At 44.1% G+C, this 17,709-nt stretch overlaps 1 protein-coding gene across 2 annotated transcripts; it reads right to left on the bottom strand.

The window, feature by feature from the left end:
• Nucleotides 1-1,504: 1,504 nt before the first annotated feature.
• abhd17b (abhydrolase domain containing 17B, depalmitoylase) lies at nt 1,505-17,691 on the bottom strand. Of its 2 annotated transcripts, none has more exons than XM_071923751.2 (4): nt 17,604-17,691; nt 15,271-15,747; nt 4,973-5,152; nt 1,505-4,421 (listed from the first exon to the last, which is right to left on the bottom strand). In XM_071923751.2, exons 2-4 carry the CDS (start codon nt 15,735-15,737, stop codon nt 4,202-4,204), a joined length of 867 nt encoding a protein of 288 aa, XP_071779852.1. In that variant the 5' UTR covers nt 15,738-15,747; nt 17,604-17,691; the 3' UTR covers nt 1,505-4,201. The 2 variants fall into 2 exon arrangements, with proteins under 2 accessions (XP_071779852.1, XP_071779844.1); XM_071923743.2 differs by having other exon boundaries at nt 17,163-17,659.
• Nucleotides 17,692-17,709: the final 18 nt, after the last annotated feature.

The following is a 17,709-nucleotide window of genomic DNA, read 5'->3' as shown; positions in this document are numbered from 1 at the left end:
GTTCAGGGGTGGGGCTTCACTTGAGCCACACTGCCGCCTGCTGTTGTGAGAGAAGGAGAGGAGAGGGTCTAGTCTACCATCCTCCCTTTGGTAGGACAGGGAGTCAGACAGGCTTGTAAATAGAACTGAATAACTGAATTGATGTTGTTGACATATTATGAATTTATATTTTTGAATTATTATTTTTTTTAAGTTGAATTAAAAAATGCATAGGTGGAAATGTTAAATTCTAGCACCCTCACAGAGAGAGAGAGAGAGAGAGAGAGAGAGAGAGAGAGAGAGAGAGAGAGGGAGAGTCTGCTGTGTCTAAGAAACATAACCTTACAGCCACTCCTGTTCCTTTTCATCCCTAGTTTTCTTTGCAGTCACCCAGTAGATCTTTTCCCCTTCCTCCTCTCCCATAACTCCTCAGCAGTCTCCCACTCCTCTCCTCATCCTGTATTGTTACTGCCACTGAACCTAAGCGGCAGGGTTGACCTCCTGACCTAAAGCAGTTTCAAGTTAACATAGTTTTCTTATTTGTTAAGGGGAACGGTCTGTTTGCGCCTTTTGAATATTATCTCTTGAAGTTGACTTGGGGAAAGCATTGCCTTTCAGGTAGAGACACACTGTGCAGAAAATGGCATTGTCTACTATTATCTCTCTCAAAATTAAAACATAGGGTAATGTGGGAATGCTGGTTGGTTCTGTTCAAGAAACACAAGAAAAAATCAACAGTTACAGATTTGAGCATATCCATATGAAGAGAGCATTTCTAATTTTGAAGTTATTTTCCGTAAACATTGTAACCCGTAGGAACTCTGTAGTTAAAACTCTCTTGGTCCCGTGACTCAGGAGAGAGGCATAGTGAAATAATACTGTTGTTGACAGTAAATGCCAACCCATTATATAGTAGTCGAGCCTAATCCAAGCTTTACCAGGAAAACAATGCTCTGTTGTCCTGAGGACTTGATCTCTCTCCCATCATTATAAGAGTGAGTCCCCGTCACTGCTAGAGGGTGACTCTCCATCATTACTAGAGGGGGTATTGTACCGTTTTATTGTCACCAAACAATCAAATGCAACAGCATGGCATTACTTATTGTAATGGTACAATATGACCCATCTCTAGCGATCATGCAGAGCTGAAATAAAGAAGCTTTATCCTGCATCTTTATCTACATCATTGTAGTGTCTTATCATATGACTGTGTTGCCTCTGTCTGACAACCCCCCTCCCCCCAGGTGGGTGGAATTCATAATAACGAATTGAGTGACTGCCTCCTTCCCTTTTCAAATATGAAAACTCTATTGTTTCACATTGTATACCGCATTTCTCTATGAGCCTTTCAAACATGAGTCAATTCTACAGCTTACTGTGTGCCTCTAACATGTATGGTTTATCTTTCACTGAATGCCTTTCTATGTATCAGGTATAGCAGCTTTCCATGTCGTGCTGCCATCTTGTCGGGCCCTAGGGAGAAATTCAATCCACCGAAGGTCAACAGAGTCAGAAATTAAATTGCTTCTCAAATACCATTTTTATTTTCTATATCCATCCAGTATAACTATAATCAATATTGTTATTACATATAAGTTCCTTCTGTAATGAAGTATGCTATACAAAAAAATCTAATCAAATCAAAGATGACATCAGTCAAGGTGACCGGATTGAAGTACAAAGGTCATCTGAAGAGCCAAAACAACGGCCTGCCTTGGTCTAATAATTGTCATACCAACAGTTAGTAGTATTAACGACTACAGTTGAGAAATAATGACAAAAGCTTGTGAAAGAAAAATCAAAATCAAAATAAACATGTCCAGTACAAATATTATTTACAAAGTGAAAATTAAAGAAAGCATGACCTTGGTTTTAAGTACAGAAAAGAAGTTGTGTTGAGTCCCCTAAGAAGTGGTTGTTTTTTTTCTCCATCACAACAGACCATCACCTGACGACAACAGTAACCAATCCTAACGGATCCTGGTCAATCTAACAAACATCAAAACAACCAACCACCAGTCATCTCCAGTTCCTCTCAACCTATAATAATCAGACCTGAAGGTTTACAATAGCACCCATGGGCTTATTGGCTAATTGTCACTTACCAACATAATTTGACCGCTTTTGTGAACACAATCCCAGGTATTAAAAACATCTGGAAGAAAATTACTCATTGAGATTTTATATGTAGTTCTGTGTTCGTTAAACAGGCCAACAGCGTTAGAGAGACTAGCCGTACGTGGCATGCAGTAGCACTTCGACATTTGCTTTTCAGGGCTGCGACAGCGCCTTAATGGAGTCTTCAGTACAATGAACGCGACTGGCTAATCCTTTGTGTCGCCTCACTCAGCATTAAAGGGCAATTCAACAGACAACAATGGATCCAGAAATACCATGCAGACTGTAGGATAACAGAAAGTTAAGACAACAAAATATATGTGCAAAAAAAGGCTCCAGTTGTGTCTATGGTGGAAGCCTTTAATGCTGAGCCAACTGAGCTGACGCAAAACATTTCTTCCAGTACACATGTAGCAGGATTGGTGTCCATTCGCTTTCAGTCACAACGTGTTAAAGTAAAGTGATCTTACAACATTATTTTCTTTTTAACTGTGGACATCCACTTCACTTCCTGAACTAAAAATGAATCAACACCAACCGTGTTAATGATGTTCACTGTTCAGTCCTGAATGGCATTAGTGGTATGAGTCTTGATCAGAGCACAGACAGTTACCTGCTGTCACAGTAGTTTAACTTTATCATATAAAAAGACATATCTAGAAAGATCCGATCCAGGTACATAAGAGAGATCTATAGTAGTAAGTATTATATATATCTTAATGTCTTCAGACCCAAATGACACAAAATGACATTGTGTGTCAAAATTGGGCTTCATAATAGAGTTACTGTATCAAGGCTTTATAAAGTCTGAATAGTTGCTGTTATTTTTAAAGCGGGGTCAAATATCGTGTCCACAGAACTGTCCAGCATTTCTTTTTTCTGAAAAACACAAAGTTCGACTACAACGTAGTGATACTGATCTTACAGCAACAATATTTCAAGGTAAACTCAGAAGAAAGAACTGTGGAAAAACTTTTTAAAAAGACAAAGGAGTGTGAGGCAACAAGGCAACACCACGCCTTATTACTCAATGATATACAGCTACATCAGCTGCTGACAGAGCGCCATCTTGCATTATATTCTTGTGGTTTGTTACATCAAACTGCCGATTGTACCTTTTTAAGACTAAACAGAGAATGATAATAAAAAGTCTTTACACAGCTAACAGAGCTTTGGAGATGTTTCTAGATGTCATTCGTACAAAGTACACTTCTTTGTGTGTCTGTTCTAAGTCTCTGCAATATATTATACTAAACATTTGGCAACACTGGCACAGCTAGATCATATGTCAGTTTTGTCTTGTACAGTTCTCAGTCACATGTGATACGTGCAAATATTATGTATAATATAAAAAATATAATAAACAATAATCAAAAAAAAGAAATCCATGGTGACTGCAGTGGGTAGGACCTGACCTGACCTGACAGCCAGACGGAGGTCGGTTGGGTTAGAGACAGTCCGATCCATGTTGGTCCAGTCCAGTTCCTCAGAACCTCAAAAGCCTCTGAATAGTTGGTCAGAAGTCTCCACTAAGGACCGCGGACCATGTCCTTCTCAAAGGCAGCAAAAATGTGACGCACACATTCACACAGTCTTTCATACGTATGCACGCAGTATGTTGTCTCTCTGTTCTGCTGTGCACATATCCGCTCCCTCTCTCATTCACACATTGCCACTATGTGCAATTTTCAACATGATAAAAAAGAACAAAAAAATCTAAAAGCAAAACAAAAAAAGATGGGTTTCCAAAGGATGAGTGTTTTAAAGTTCACAGTTGCAGCATGTGGAGTGGACGGTACTGGCAGGCCCCCGGCCCGGGGGAATAGGGCTTCCGAGGTGGAGAGGCGCTGGATGATGAGAGAAGTCTGTCTCCGCAGACTCAGCACTACACAGCGACACACCGCTTCTACCTGCATCTTCTTGTTCTTAGACAAAAACATGACACCTCTTCTCTGTCACCCCACCTCTCTTAAAAATCCTTTACACATTGACCAGTCTGCGGGCTAAGGACTGTTTAAAGCGCTCCAGGTGCTGTGAACGGTTGCCCTCTCCTCCGCTTCCCTCTCCACCCTCTTCTCCATCGCCCCCGCCTCGTCCCGCTCCTCTACAAGTTGACCAGCTCGTGCGCTACGAACTGCTTGAGTCTCTCCAGGTACTGTCCGTACAGCTCCACGTCGTTGTGTCCGGCCCCCTCCACCCACAGCGGCTCCACGGGCCGCTGGCAGCGCTCGTACAGCGCCAGGCCGTGGGAGAAGTCGATGACCTCGTCCTCCGTACCGTGGATCACCAGCACCGGTGACGTCACCTTGGAGATCTTGTCGATGCTTTGAGGTGGGGAGGAAAAGGAAACGGACAGTTAGGGAGAGATAAACACACACACGCAAACACGCATGCACACACAGAACATGTGAAGACAAAGAGGAAAAGGAAGAAAAGGAAGACTTGGGTTGGGTGAGTGTAATAATAAACTGTGCAAAAAACTAACGACAGATGTTGAAAATGCACCACAAGCAAAAGAGGAGAAGAAAGTTCTGAGTAATGGAGAAAAGGAGCAGCTAGTCTGCCTACTGACCACCAGAGGAAGCTATTGAGCATATTTACTAAGCGCTGTGACTCATTCATAGAAAAAGACTCTCTGAATTCATCTGACACATTTGTTCATTTATGAGTGCATGTTTAGCCTGCTTGTCTGTGCATGTGTGTCTTTGTTAATGCAAATTCATGCAACACGATGCAGTGTTTTAAATGCACGTGTTCCTCTGTGTATTTATATAACTGTGCAGGGAGTGGGTAGGGCCTTTTAATAGATGTGTGCAGCACGTTTATTTGTATTTTCACGCACGTCACTCGCCATCTGTTTGTACAGTACACTCACTTTGGGAAGGCGTCAAAGCAGTAGGTCTTCTTGGTGTCGGGGAAGGCCACTCTCATGCCAGAGGTGAGCGGGGAGTGGAGGATGACGGCGGCGCTCTCGTAGCGAGCAGCCAGGTCCACGGAGGGCACGGTGCCAATGCTCTGGCCGTACACGATCACGTTCTCTGGACGGATGCCATACCTGGGAGAAGGACACAGAATGTCAGAATATCACGGTTTCACTCAAGATCAAGAAGGGGGGGGGGGGGGGGGGGGGGGGGATTTACACTAGCCACCGGCCAAGTGGTAAGCTTGTCTATGGTACCAGACGCTGGCAGGCACCCAATCAGACCCTTTCTATTATTTAAAGCATTTTGGCTGGTAAAATAGTGAGAGTGGCTGTATTTTTTTTTGTTTGTTTTTGTATTTTGGAATCCACCATCACTACGGAAAGGAACCATTATCTCCCTGTTGTAACTATGACGCTCTGCTTTTTCCCCAATTATAAGTTCTAGTTAAAATTGTGTTACAGCACATAGTAAGGACACTAAAACTCCCAATTAGTCTCCCCATGTTTCTCCCATTTCCATGCTGCTCCATAAGCAAACACACACCTGTGTGCCAACGAAGCCTTACTCACACTCCATTATCAGATAAAACGTCATGGTACAGTGATTCACCGATTAACCTATATGGCCTTCTGAAAGAAGCGCCCGTACACACACACAGACACACACACACACAGACGTGATACAGCCAAGGTCCACTGAATTTGGCATTCTATTGCCTCCCGAAGCAGATGAACAGAAGACCACCACTGGAGCCCCGCCGTGACTCGGAGGGGAGACTAGAACACAGCAGAGAACAAAACTAGGAGAGAGAGAGAGAGAGAGAGAGAGAGAGAGAGAGAGAGAGAGAGAGAGAGAGAGAGAGAGAGAGAGAGAGAGAGAGAGAGAGAGAGAGAGAGAGAGAGAGAGAGAGAGAGAGACATGGATGGTGACACTGGGGTAAGGGAGAAAGAGAGAGAGGGGGGAAAAAGGGAAGAGAAGACATTCCACAGCTGATTATGGAGAACGTGACCCACTCTAGCAGGCAGTCAGCTGACGACCTGAAACTTAGTCCGAGAACACTGCATCGCTGTCTCTACCACTGCTGGACATTGCACAGTAAACAACACTAACAGGTCTGACACAATATCTACACTACTCTACTATTATAATTAGGAACACTAGCATTACAGGCTTAGCATAGCCTCTACCACTGAAGCACAATAACACGCTGTGATGAACAATGCATTAACCAAAGTCTGACACAACCGCAACAGTGCTGTGATATATTATTATCATTAGGAACTCTACAATCACAAGTCTGACACAACCTTTGCAAAGGAACGCCTGCAGTGATGTACTGCCATAAAGGGCTTTAGGCCTAACTCAAGTGTAAGAGTCAATCTCAATCTTAGCAGATCCACTTCAGCTAGGACATGGAAATGTACACACACACACACACACACACACACACACACACACACACAGTGTCAAATTTGTGGACAGTCATTTAGCAGCAATGTAGGAAGAAGTGTTTACAGTTGGTGTGTGAGCTGGCCTTCACAAAGTATAAATAGGGGTGAAAAATACTGGCACGGCATGGGAAAGGCTTGCTGTGGTGTTAGATCACCATTAACCGTGGAGGTTGGCTGAATATGTTATAGTACACACAATTCATGGACTGAAAGCCTGACTCGATAATAATAATATTAACCAACAATTTGGAGGTTTAAGAGAGATGAAGGAAAGTGGGGCTGATGTGTTCAACAGCTTCCAAAAAAATCAAACTTTTACTATTTCTTTGCAGGTAAATGCCACTATGGGTATATGACCTATCGTGTGCTGTGTAATCTGAAATATATTGTCATCATAAAAACAAAAGCTTAATCATTGTGAACACGGAATTCACAAGAGATGTGCAGGAGGCCCTCGATCCCAACGATAATCTTCTTGCCTGATGACAGCGGATAGCTGATTTCCACCTTTATCTGGTTCAGTGTTCATGTGATGAAAAAACAAAAACTGAAAGAGAAAGCGCTAACAGCCCCTTCTCGGCTTGCTAGCTAAGGTGCAGATAACTGGGCTAAAGGACAGTGGTCTTGCAGTAAAAGCCACCCCACTTTTCCTGTTGAGCTGTGAACAATAGCTTGAGGGGAAGGTGAAAGGTCAGCAAACTGGTTGGAGAGGAAGTAGGATAGGTCATACAGTCTTTTCTCAGAACCCAGGATAAAAAAAAACACTTCAGAGATGACTGTGCCATTCTGGTAAGTCTAACCATGGTTTACGGGCTGATGCTCAATATTAATCCCGCCCAGGAGAGATGAAAGTAAATCAGTTGTTTGGTTGCTTACTTTCCACACTCACACACACACACACACTAAGATCCAAGGCTGCTCACAAGCAGCCTTGGATCTTAATGGATTCTGAATTACTTGTGACTTTGCTCCTATTAGGACCTCACAACCCCATCTTAAAGTTGAACGGGGGACAGCAATGCCTCCAGCTGTGGCCTGATAACTTCAAGTCAAAGATTAGAGCTTGTCTTGTCATTGTAGTCTTGCATGTTTGTTGTCATCTGTTATGAACAGTTTAAACAGTGCAGGCCTAGAGCAGACCTTTATCTTTAAAAGGATAATGCTTATCTTGTTCATGTTCTCCTCCATATCAGTGATATCAGGCCACTACAGCCTGGCCAATCCCAAGACACACAAACACACTCACCACAAGGATGTCACAACACTGTGCAGCCAATGCAATGTTGATATGGGGATGGTAAATTGAAACCATCTGACAGCTTACTCACGGCACATCAGGCTATATAATATAGGATAGCAAGCGCAGCAAAGCCAAACCAAACTGAACATGCTCTACTTACATCTTTACGTTTTAGGGATTTGGCCAATGCTCTTATCCGGAGTGACTGAGCGGGTATGGGGTGTTTTGCCCGAGGACACACGCTTATGAACACAGTGGATGATGCGAGGATCGAACCTGTGACCTTCCAGTCACGAGACAGCGTCCTCTAACCACCATCCTACACTGCTGCACCCTGCCCCCTCTGGTTCTATCAACCGTTGTGGCTTTTGCTGAAACTAATCCAGGGAATGCAAAGGCAATGTAAAGAAAAAACAGCTTGTCTGGGATGACAGGGCGCAGGCCAGATCTGCGGCTGCACTAGTGTTAAAGCGTACCACAGCAGGCCTTGACCAGCCCAACTGGACACAGGATGAATCCTCGGACAGGCTAGCACTACTCCACTGTTTACTCCACTGAATTTGAGCTCAAACAGACTTCACCTAGCCACAGCCAGCCATGCTCTGTGGTTACACCCCTCCCCCAAACCTTCATCAATTTAGTCTCCTGACACAAATCCAATCTATTATGCATCACATCCTCTCTCTCTCTCTCTCTCTCTCGCCCCCCCCCCCCCCTCTCTCTCTCTCTCTCTCTCTCTCGGCTGCCCACCTCTTGCTCCCTGCAGACCAAAAATATCGCACAGCAGTCACTATGATATTTTAAGAAATCCTAAACATATGTATGGTCATTTTTTCATAGATTGGCGTACCATCTGTACTACAGCAGCGGGATATTTTAGTGAAGCCTTTACAAATGATCTCTTATTGTGCTTTGCACCTTTCCACTCATTTCCTCCCACTGTGTCCTTGCCTATTCACATTTGTAAACAAAACAGCTGAGCTGAGATCACAGTGAATAGCTCAATGTTCAAACACCTTTCACTAAAGTCAGTAAGAATGAATGGAAGATTAAGACGGTGAGAATGAGAGAGCCAGGACACTTGTAGACTTGCTCGTTGTGTACCCAGCAAATACCATCACTAGGCCTGGTTCCTGTCTCTGTGCTTAAGGAGGTCGGCCAGGTGAGTTATTGCACTCCACCCAAATGACTAGACAGACACAGCAGCCTTTGTCTACTGGCCCGATCAGCCGATGACAGGAGAGGGAAAGAAAAGAATTCATCTACACAGTGGGTTGCCCCTCTGTGTGTCTGTGTGTGAGTATTTGTGTGTTAATGGCAGAGAAGAAGGATGACGTTTTGATTCTGATCAATACGATGATTGACCAGGATGTGAGGGTTTTTTGTTTGTTTTTATTGCCCACAGTATGGGAAGGCCTCAGTCTGAAAGCTCATTGGAAATCGGTTGCTAGGCTACCAGTCAATATTAGACTAGCAGGATTGACTGCTGGCCCGCCTCCAATTCAGAGTGAAAAGAAAATGATACAGCGCTATTCTGTAGTGGAAAATACACACACACACAGTGTATGTAAGAGAGAGGAAATGGGCTGATGGCTTCTGTCAGCTGGTCCTACTCTCTCTGTCTCTCCTCAGTCAATAACTTTTACCCTATTCTCCTCCTCGCTCTCTCTCCATGTGATAGTAGTTGAGCAAATGGTACACACAACACACACACACACACTCACTCCTACTGACAGTATGCGCAATCATTAGTATTATAATGGAGGCCGCGTGTGTGTGAACCTGCTGACTCATATAATATCTGAATCATCTGACCGGCTTACTGCTCAGGTGAAGGGAGTGCCTCTCCTCTCCTCCCACAGCTGAACAAAAGAGAGTGTGTGTGTCGGTGTGGTTTTAGGCTCCAGAATCTGGCCAAGTAGGTGCGGGTAACAGTTAGCTAAACGCCAATTGGCTGCCCACTTTCATATGACCAAGGAGAACAGTAAAACAGGCTATACAAGTATGTAGACACTCGGGAGGAGGTAGATTTGTCAGCGTTTTCAAAATCTAAAATTCTAAAAAACCCTGAAAAATTACAGAAAGACACTGAGACAGTGACACAGGCAGAGAGAGAGAGAGAGAGATATGAGGGCCATTCTCTTCTTCAGGCAGTGCGTCTGATCTAACATGAGAGCCATGCACGAGGGATGTAGACAGTCTACTAAAGCGAGGCCATGCAGAGAGGCCTTTTGATGTGATAAACACAATCTAGTTGATTCATGTTCAGCGTCAGGGTTAAAAGGCTGGGTTGTGCCCTCTTTCTATCACACAGACACTCAATTAGGAGTTAGGTGCAGACACCATCAGGCATAGTCACAGGCAGTTAAGCCAAACAGAAAATAAGCAGCAAACAGTAATAGCAGAATTATTCAGACATCTTTTGTTTTAAGCACTCCTCAAGCAGCGGCATGAGTGGGATGGTGTTCCCCCAAAATAATAAGTGTCATGACATGATGGGGATTCAGACTTGCAATTTAAGTGACATGTTTTCCCTGACATAATTGGTATTAGCATTCCTATGATCTCCAAAAGACACACAATCTTGCAAGGAATTTATCATGACACAGTAATAATCTGCAGCTGGAGGGGGGTGGGGGGGTGAAGGTGTAGAAGTACTGTAAAATGTACTGTGTACTGTCCTGTATGTAATGTTTAGTTTTCCTTTGAAATTTAAAATTAAAAAATACATTAATCATCTGCTACACATCAAGTCTGACACCAGTTGATAAAATACTGTATAAACTTAAACATTTACTTTCAAAAAGCAATAATCATAAAAACATTGCTTATCTAAACATTACAACACACTCGAATGTGATGGCGAGACACTGGGCAGCACAGCTGACAAAATATGATATTATGGTAATTCTGACTTAATACTGTAGCTGTGAAATTAGTTACAATATAAATTTTTTAAGACTACTCTTAGGTCTCCTAAGTCTACATTACCTTTTGATATAGATTAAATAGTGCTCTACACACACAGCCCAAGACCAAATACAAATATGCAAAATGCGCACTCTTATCTATAGAGTATAGGCATGTGATACAAGACAGCCAGGTCTGTGTGTGAGGCCAACTCTGTATGGGATAGTTCTGTCCTTGACCTAATCCTAAAAAGTAGCCTGTAGGCCTATGTTAACTGCGTATAGACCTAACGTAATAGCTGTACTAATGAGTGGGCCTCACTGTGTGAATCTGTGTACTTAGTAGACCTGACGGTGTGACTCCAACTGTACGAGTGCGTAACGAGGCGTTGCTGAGAAAGAACAAAGAGTGCTCAGTCACCTAACCCAGTTCCACTGGTCATTAGTTTGACAGCCAGAGGGTAGCTTATAGACTAACTCAATATCGCTGAGGGATCGTAAACCACGGGACAGCTAGGCACGGGATACCTGCACATACGCTTCTACACATAAGTTGAAACCTTGTGAATCTCAAGTCATGTCCTGGTTCCTGGAGGCCCCTCATCTGATCTTCAAAAGGTTTTTCCCAAGACTTTATCCTACATTGGGTTCGGACAGGGTGACTGGGATACTCCTGAGAGAAGACCCAATACCTGCGCTCCCTTCTGCTGACAAGTGGCTGATTCACATCATGCATAGGCACACAAAAGCCGGTTAGAGCTATTACAACTCTGAAAGCTCTATCGTCTCTGACACAAGTAGGCAAATGATCACCTTGTCTGACATGAGTGTAAATGCTTAGTTGGCCTAGGCAAATTAGTTAGCGGCAGTTTGGACGTGACTACAGTCTTAGTGCTGTTATGCAAGGGTGAGCCTAGCCTACTTCAAACAACAGTTGAGGATTGCATGACTAAATATCAATATTACTGCCATTATTATACACTAACACATGCCAACAAATTATGATCCTATATAATAGTCAAGTTATGTTCACATTTTAGATTTTGTGCGGGCCTACATGGACCCAAGTGGCGAGGACTGCGCATCACGCTGCACTCAAAGTTCAAAAACATTGAACCAACTTACCTGTTGGTTAACGACAACCGTTTTAGCCAACAGGAATCAGAGATAAGGGATATTGGTGTATGAGATAAAAGCCCATGTTATGGTGCACAATTGCATTTCTGTCTGCTTTCATGCTCTTCTGAAATCAGGTATGGAATAATAAGTGTGCCACGCAAAAAGCAATCAAGCAATGATTACGGCAGCCTTCAGGCACAAAAACAGATTGAGTGATGCATGTGTGAGTATATGTGTTTGTACTACAGTAGGTGCTGTCTGTACTGTAAGCTACAGCAGACAAACTTGCTTATCAACTCAATGTCAAAGTAATTGAGACAGATCATACTCTTTATTAGGCCTTAGGTTACAGTTGAAAGGGATCCAACCCCTGGTTATCAAGTTTGTCAAGTGTGACTTGGCTGCTTTCTGCAGCTGAATGCAGGCTCAAGACCTCAAGGCTGTATGCAGAACATCAATTAGCAGCCCATAAAGACTGAGACAAACAATATAAAAAGACCCATTTTCTGTCAATACGCTAGATTGATAACAAAAGCTTTCTGAATTGAATTCAAAATGACTCAACACCAGAAAGATTTAGCAGTTAGAAGAACTCTCCTCCAATCAAAGTCTTTGGAGCTGGGGACCAGCCAATGAACGCAGAGGCCAGGCCACACAGCGTGCAGAAAAAGAATCAGACAGGGAAGAGGAGGCAGCAATCGGGGCAGTGTGTCTGAAAAGCACACACAAAGAGACTTCACGACTGAGCTTCCATGAAAATAGTAGCCAACAGTGAGGGTTCAACCCCCACACACAAAAATCAAGAGCAATCAAGCATAACTTGATAAAGCCAGATTCTGTTCTGCAGAGATTCAATGAAATTTCAAAGCTAATTTTCTGCGCCGGTCACGACTGTGTGTGGGAGCAAGAGGTTCCATGGTATAACTACAAAAGAGACGAGTCGGACAAGAAGAAGAAATTAAGGCAAACAAAGAGAGCACGACAACACAGCAGCTATACACATAGTCCCGTTTCTCTCAAACACAGTGTGTTAATGTGCATAGGAAGAGAAAAGACACAAAAAGGTTTCAGAGTCAGAGATGTGAATTGTGCTGGATAACACACACACACACACACACACACACACAGACACACACCTACCTACACACACACACACACACACACACACACACACACACACACAGCTAGTAATTGTCTGGCCACCAGAAAAGCAGGTTTTTCTCCACAGCAGTGGCCTATTTCCTGTATATAGAATCTTTATGATAATGAGTTTCCTGTTTAGCTCGCCAACTTCCTTATTTAAGACCAGGAAGGCATCTGCTACAGAGGAGACCGCTCACTATATTCTGTGCACTGGAAGCTAGTTTGGGACAAAGTGGCACATATAAAGAAGTACTGACAGTCAAGGCGAAGGTCATTAAGCAGCTGTTTAACACAAACCAACAGTAACATTTTGTTAGCGGTGGCCCTCCCAATGACATTTATCAGGTTTTTTTTTAGTCTCTGCAGTGTTGACACGTTAATTTACCAAGTGAAGAACACAGACCTGCGTCAACATTCATTCAGGATGAGCATTCAACACTCCACTTCTCCTCCTTCTGATTCACATTGTTTTGGCTCTTCTCTTCCCTCCGTGCCTTTTGTTTCCCTGAATGTTCCCCCTCTTGCCCTCTCAGAGTCATTTGTTTGTCTTCCAGCAGGAAGTATACAACAACAACAACTAGGCCTACTGGATGAACTTTTATTTCCCCCTCATCCGCAGAACTCCGCATAAACAAAAAGGCACAAACATAGTGGACACGTCATTTTCATACACATGCGCGTGTGCACACATACACACACACACACACACACACACACACACACACACACACACACACACACACACACACACACACACACACACACACACACACTCCACTGCCCACTCTACATCCTGTCCTCTGACAGGACAGGTGTGTGTATGTGTGCCTTTGTGTTTATGCAGAGAGAGAAAAGAGAGAAAGAGAAAGAGAGAGAGAAAATATGTGTGTCTTGTGTTTGTGTCTCTGTGTATGTTGGTGGGATCCCACCTGGGACTTAGAGAGGCTCTGCCAGTAAGCCAGCTACAAAGATATGGACTGAGAGGAGAGCGGGGGATGGGAGGAGGTCAGAGAGGACAAAAGAAAGAGAGAGGAGGAAAAGGGAGGATGAGCAAGGCTACACAGCAGAGCCTCTGATACATGGACGGAAGAAAGATGAAGGGACATGGGGTTGGGCAGACGGACAGACGGAAGGAGTGGAGGGGGGGGCAGGTTCCATGCCTGCAGAGCCAAAAGATGAGGTGGAAAGCCCACACACGCCCACAGTTTTTCTGCATACGGCTAGCCAACATCAGCGAAGAAACCGCGCTCACTTCATCTGCCTACAGGAACATCATGTCATTCCTACTAAAATAGCATTCCTCCACCCATGATTTTATCAAGTCTAATCTAAACCCTCCACCCAGCTCCTCTCTAGACCCTTCACATCTTCAACTGTTATCCCTCCATGCCTCTGTGGTTCCCCCTTCTATCCTCATCTATCCTGCTGTCACTCCTCCTTTCTATCAATCTATCACAGCCCAGTTTCTTCTGACTCTACATTCCTTCCTCTATTAATCCAGCTGTTCCTTCTTCACTTGCTGGGTTCTGACAGCTTATATGAAACTGTAATATCTAATGCATTTTTGTACATTTTCCTTGGATACAGCTTTGCAACAAATTCGTGCCTTTACTTTGGGTGAAGGCCGACCTAACCTAACACCTAATGTTTTGGAAACATTTAATTTTGTGACTTCTGCAATTTTCCCATGACTGTACACATTCACACGATGTGAAAAACAGAACGCTTACCAGTTTAATGTTCACCAATGCAAAGCTGTCAATGACTCTTTCCTCACTGCTTACAGAGTTGAAAACGTCACTCATGTTTCCCAAGATGTAGAGAAAAGATTAGAAGGAGCATTTAACTAAACCAAACCTGAGAGTATAAAGACGCTGAACTGTCACACAGTGTATGCAAGACTACAATATGTGATAGAGAGGATAACGTCTCAACAACCATTCATGGTGTTCAAGCTAAAGCCGAGCGATGCTTTTCAAACCGTCTCCAGAAGCAGGTCCTTGGTTCACCCCCTCGAAGTGCGCATGAGGCATAAATCATAAACCATTTTCTGAGTGCTTGTCAAGCATCGTCTACATCACCATTTAGGTTTTATTTATCATCCTTCTATTCATCCTTCTGCCCCTAATTACCATGTTCTGAGAAGACACATTTGTGGTTCTCCTGTCTCCCCTCTATCTATATGTTCACCCATAATACAGACTATTCTATTACTCTAATATCCACGCATTCAGTACTATCGATCGATAGTATCCATTCATCCATCCGTCGCTTATCATCAGGTTCTGAATGCCTGCCAGGCTGCACTGACATCCGTGTACAAATTCTCCTCCCCCCTCCTCTATCCATCCATCCATCCATCCATCCATCCCACCCTCTCTCCTTACCGTGTCCTGAGCGCCTGCCAGGCAGCGTCTACATCAGCATACAGGTTCTTTTCCGAGGGTTTCCCAGAGCTTGCCCCGTAACCAGAGTAGTCGTAGGAGAAGACGTTACAGTTGATCCGTGAGCCCAAGCCAATGTAGAAGCTGCTCATCTGGCCCAGGTCCACCGCGTTGCCATGGGAGAACAGCAGCGTGTAGCGAGCGCTGGGCGAGCAGCGGACGAACATGCAGGCGATCCGGTTCCCTCTGGAGGTGCGCGTCATGAAGCACTCGATGGCGTCCTTCTCGCGGGCCGAGTACTGCCAGTCGGCGCGCTCGGACAGGTGCAGGGTCCAGCGGCTGCCGCTCTCGTCACACATGAGGCTGTAGGTGGGCTCTGGGGGCAGGAAGGCCAGCTTGGAGGCGATCTTGCTGGGGCACGGCGGGCAGCAGAACAGGCAACATAGCTCGCTGAGGGATAAGTGGTTCATCCTCAAAACACTGTGGAGCGGGAGAGCGGGGAATGGTGTTAGCAGTAGAAACATTTGTGAACTTTATTGCCTTTCGGAATTAAGAGTGAGGGAGTGAGAGAGACAGAATGACATTAAGCTGAAGGAGAAGGCAAGTGTGGGGGAAAACATCCAGGAGGCAAGGAATCAACGTGATCAGTCAGGCAGAACCACAGAATGAGTTATTGATGGCCACTTTGATATTTAGCGCCACCATTTCTCTCCTTTGTTTTTTTCCCCTCTCTATCATTCTCATAGCCTGCCTTACTGGATGCTAAAAACACAACTCTATCCCTCTCAAACAGAAGATTTGGGCTCTTAACCAACTAATTTGTCCCTGCATCCCCTGCTGATTGATCACAAGGAAAAGCCACAAGCTACAGTGAATACATGCAGCCGCACTATTGAATGATGTTCTCTCTGTACACATAAACAGTCGTCTTTGTTAAGTGGAAAAGGAGGAACTTCCCGGGCCTGGAGCCTGCTCAGAGTTTCTTCTTTTTGTTTATTTTATACACTCACTATTGATTCCCTTCCCCTGAATGTATGGCCTCTCTTCAGCCAAGATCACTGGAAAGATATAGTCCTGCTGATGAGTATTTGTTCTCCGTCTGCCTCAAGGCTCCGCAGCCACTCAGACAGTATTGACTAAAAAGCCTCCCTCTTTCATCCCCCACACCCGTACCCCCACCCAAGGCTCTCTTTTAGATGTTTTAGATGTTAAGGATGCTTTTGTTTTGTAGTACCAAACATAGAGATGTCTGCGGAACTGGTTTTGGTGAGACCAAAGCTGGTTGGTCAAGATGACATAATCTTATGGTCTTCCTGGAATGCCTTGCAAGCTCATTATGTCATTTTGTGCCTCTGGAGACAGCCTTGTAGTTTGACCCTATACTCTGTGAACTACACATGCCTTCTGTGAATAGGGAGAAATGGCTCACTGTGTCAAGGTTTGACAACGCGCTGTGGCTTGTATTTCCTATGACTCCCAGAGAAGGCACTTGAAATGATACATTAAAGAGTGCATGTGAGTGTGTCAGATCCAGCTAATCTATGAATGCTACTCTGCTGCAAGGTCTAACAACCAAAATGGAGCACGCAGCACAATTAATTGTAGAGGCTGTTTATTTCACATATTCCCCAGAATAATCCATAATCTCTTTGCCATGGAGGCAGAATGGACCCTAACACTGTTGCACTGTAATATGGTGGTGCAGGGAGCAATCTGTTCAACGAGATTACAATGAATGTAGGCTACTTTACAACTGTGCGAATTTAATCTACAATGCAATGACAGCATTTTGACAGGTGTGAATGGTTAATTATCCAGCAACGCTAAACGTGCATTTGTGTACGTGTGTGTGTGTGTGATATTGATGAAAATATGAACCATCACATTAACGTTACCTGGACGGTGGCTGGACGCTTGTTTTGTTTTCTTTCTATTTTGAGATGACAATATTGGCTAACGTTACGGTTGTTCGGTTTATCTTCACACCAAGCCAATGAATTTATCTTCTTCTTGACACCGAGAGACTGACAAGGTTATCCTTGGCCAGATTATCCTCTGTTCGTGTCGTCTGCTTGCAAGCTAACGTTGGCGGTGTCACTTTGAGTGTGTATATCCTTCTTGGCACCGCAGCCGTGAGTTACTATTAGCTAACGTTACTGCTAGGTCCTCCGGTCCAGACAACCCCAAAAACTACCGTTTCTTTTTCTTCCGCTCGCTCGGTCTTCATATGGTCCTGAACGACAACGACGTTGATTCATTCACAACGTTTAAATCTATACAACAAAACGCTGACATGGGTAATATTAGCAAAGGTCTAAAATTAAGTCAATGCTTGCCTGATGGCTGTGCTGGTTTGCCAAACGGTTCACAAGGGTGCTGCTTGCCTCTGAAACATCGCTTTCGCTGCGATTGTCACTTCACTTGTTGTCTTCAGCTTCTAGG

The sequence above is a fragment of the Centroberyx gerrardi genome, chromosome 8 (assembly GCF_048128805.1).
Source record: "Centroberyx gerrardi isolate f3 chromosome 8, fCenGer3.hap1.cur.20231027, whole genome shotgun sequence".
Lineage (NCBI taxonomy): Eukaryota > Metazoa > Chordata > Actinopteri > Beryciformes > Berycidae > Centroberyx > Centroberyx gerrardi.
This window is presented reverse-complemented; position numbering and strand designations above follow the sequence as displayed.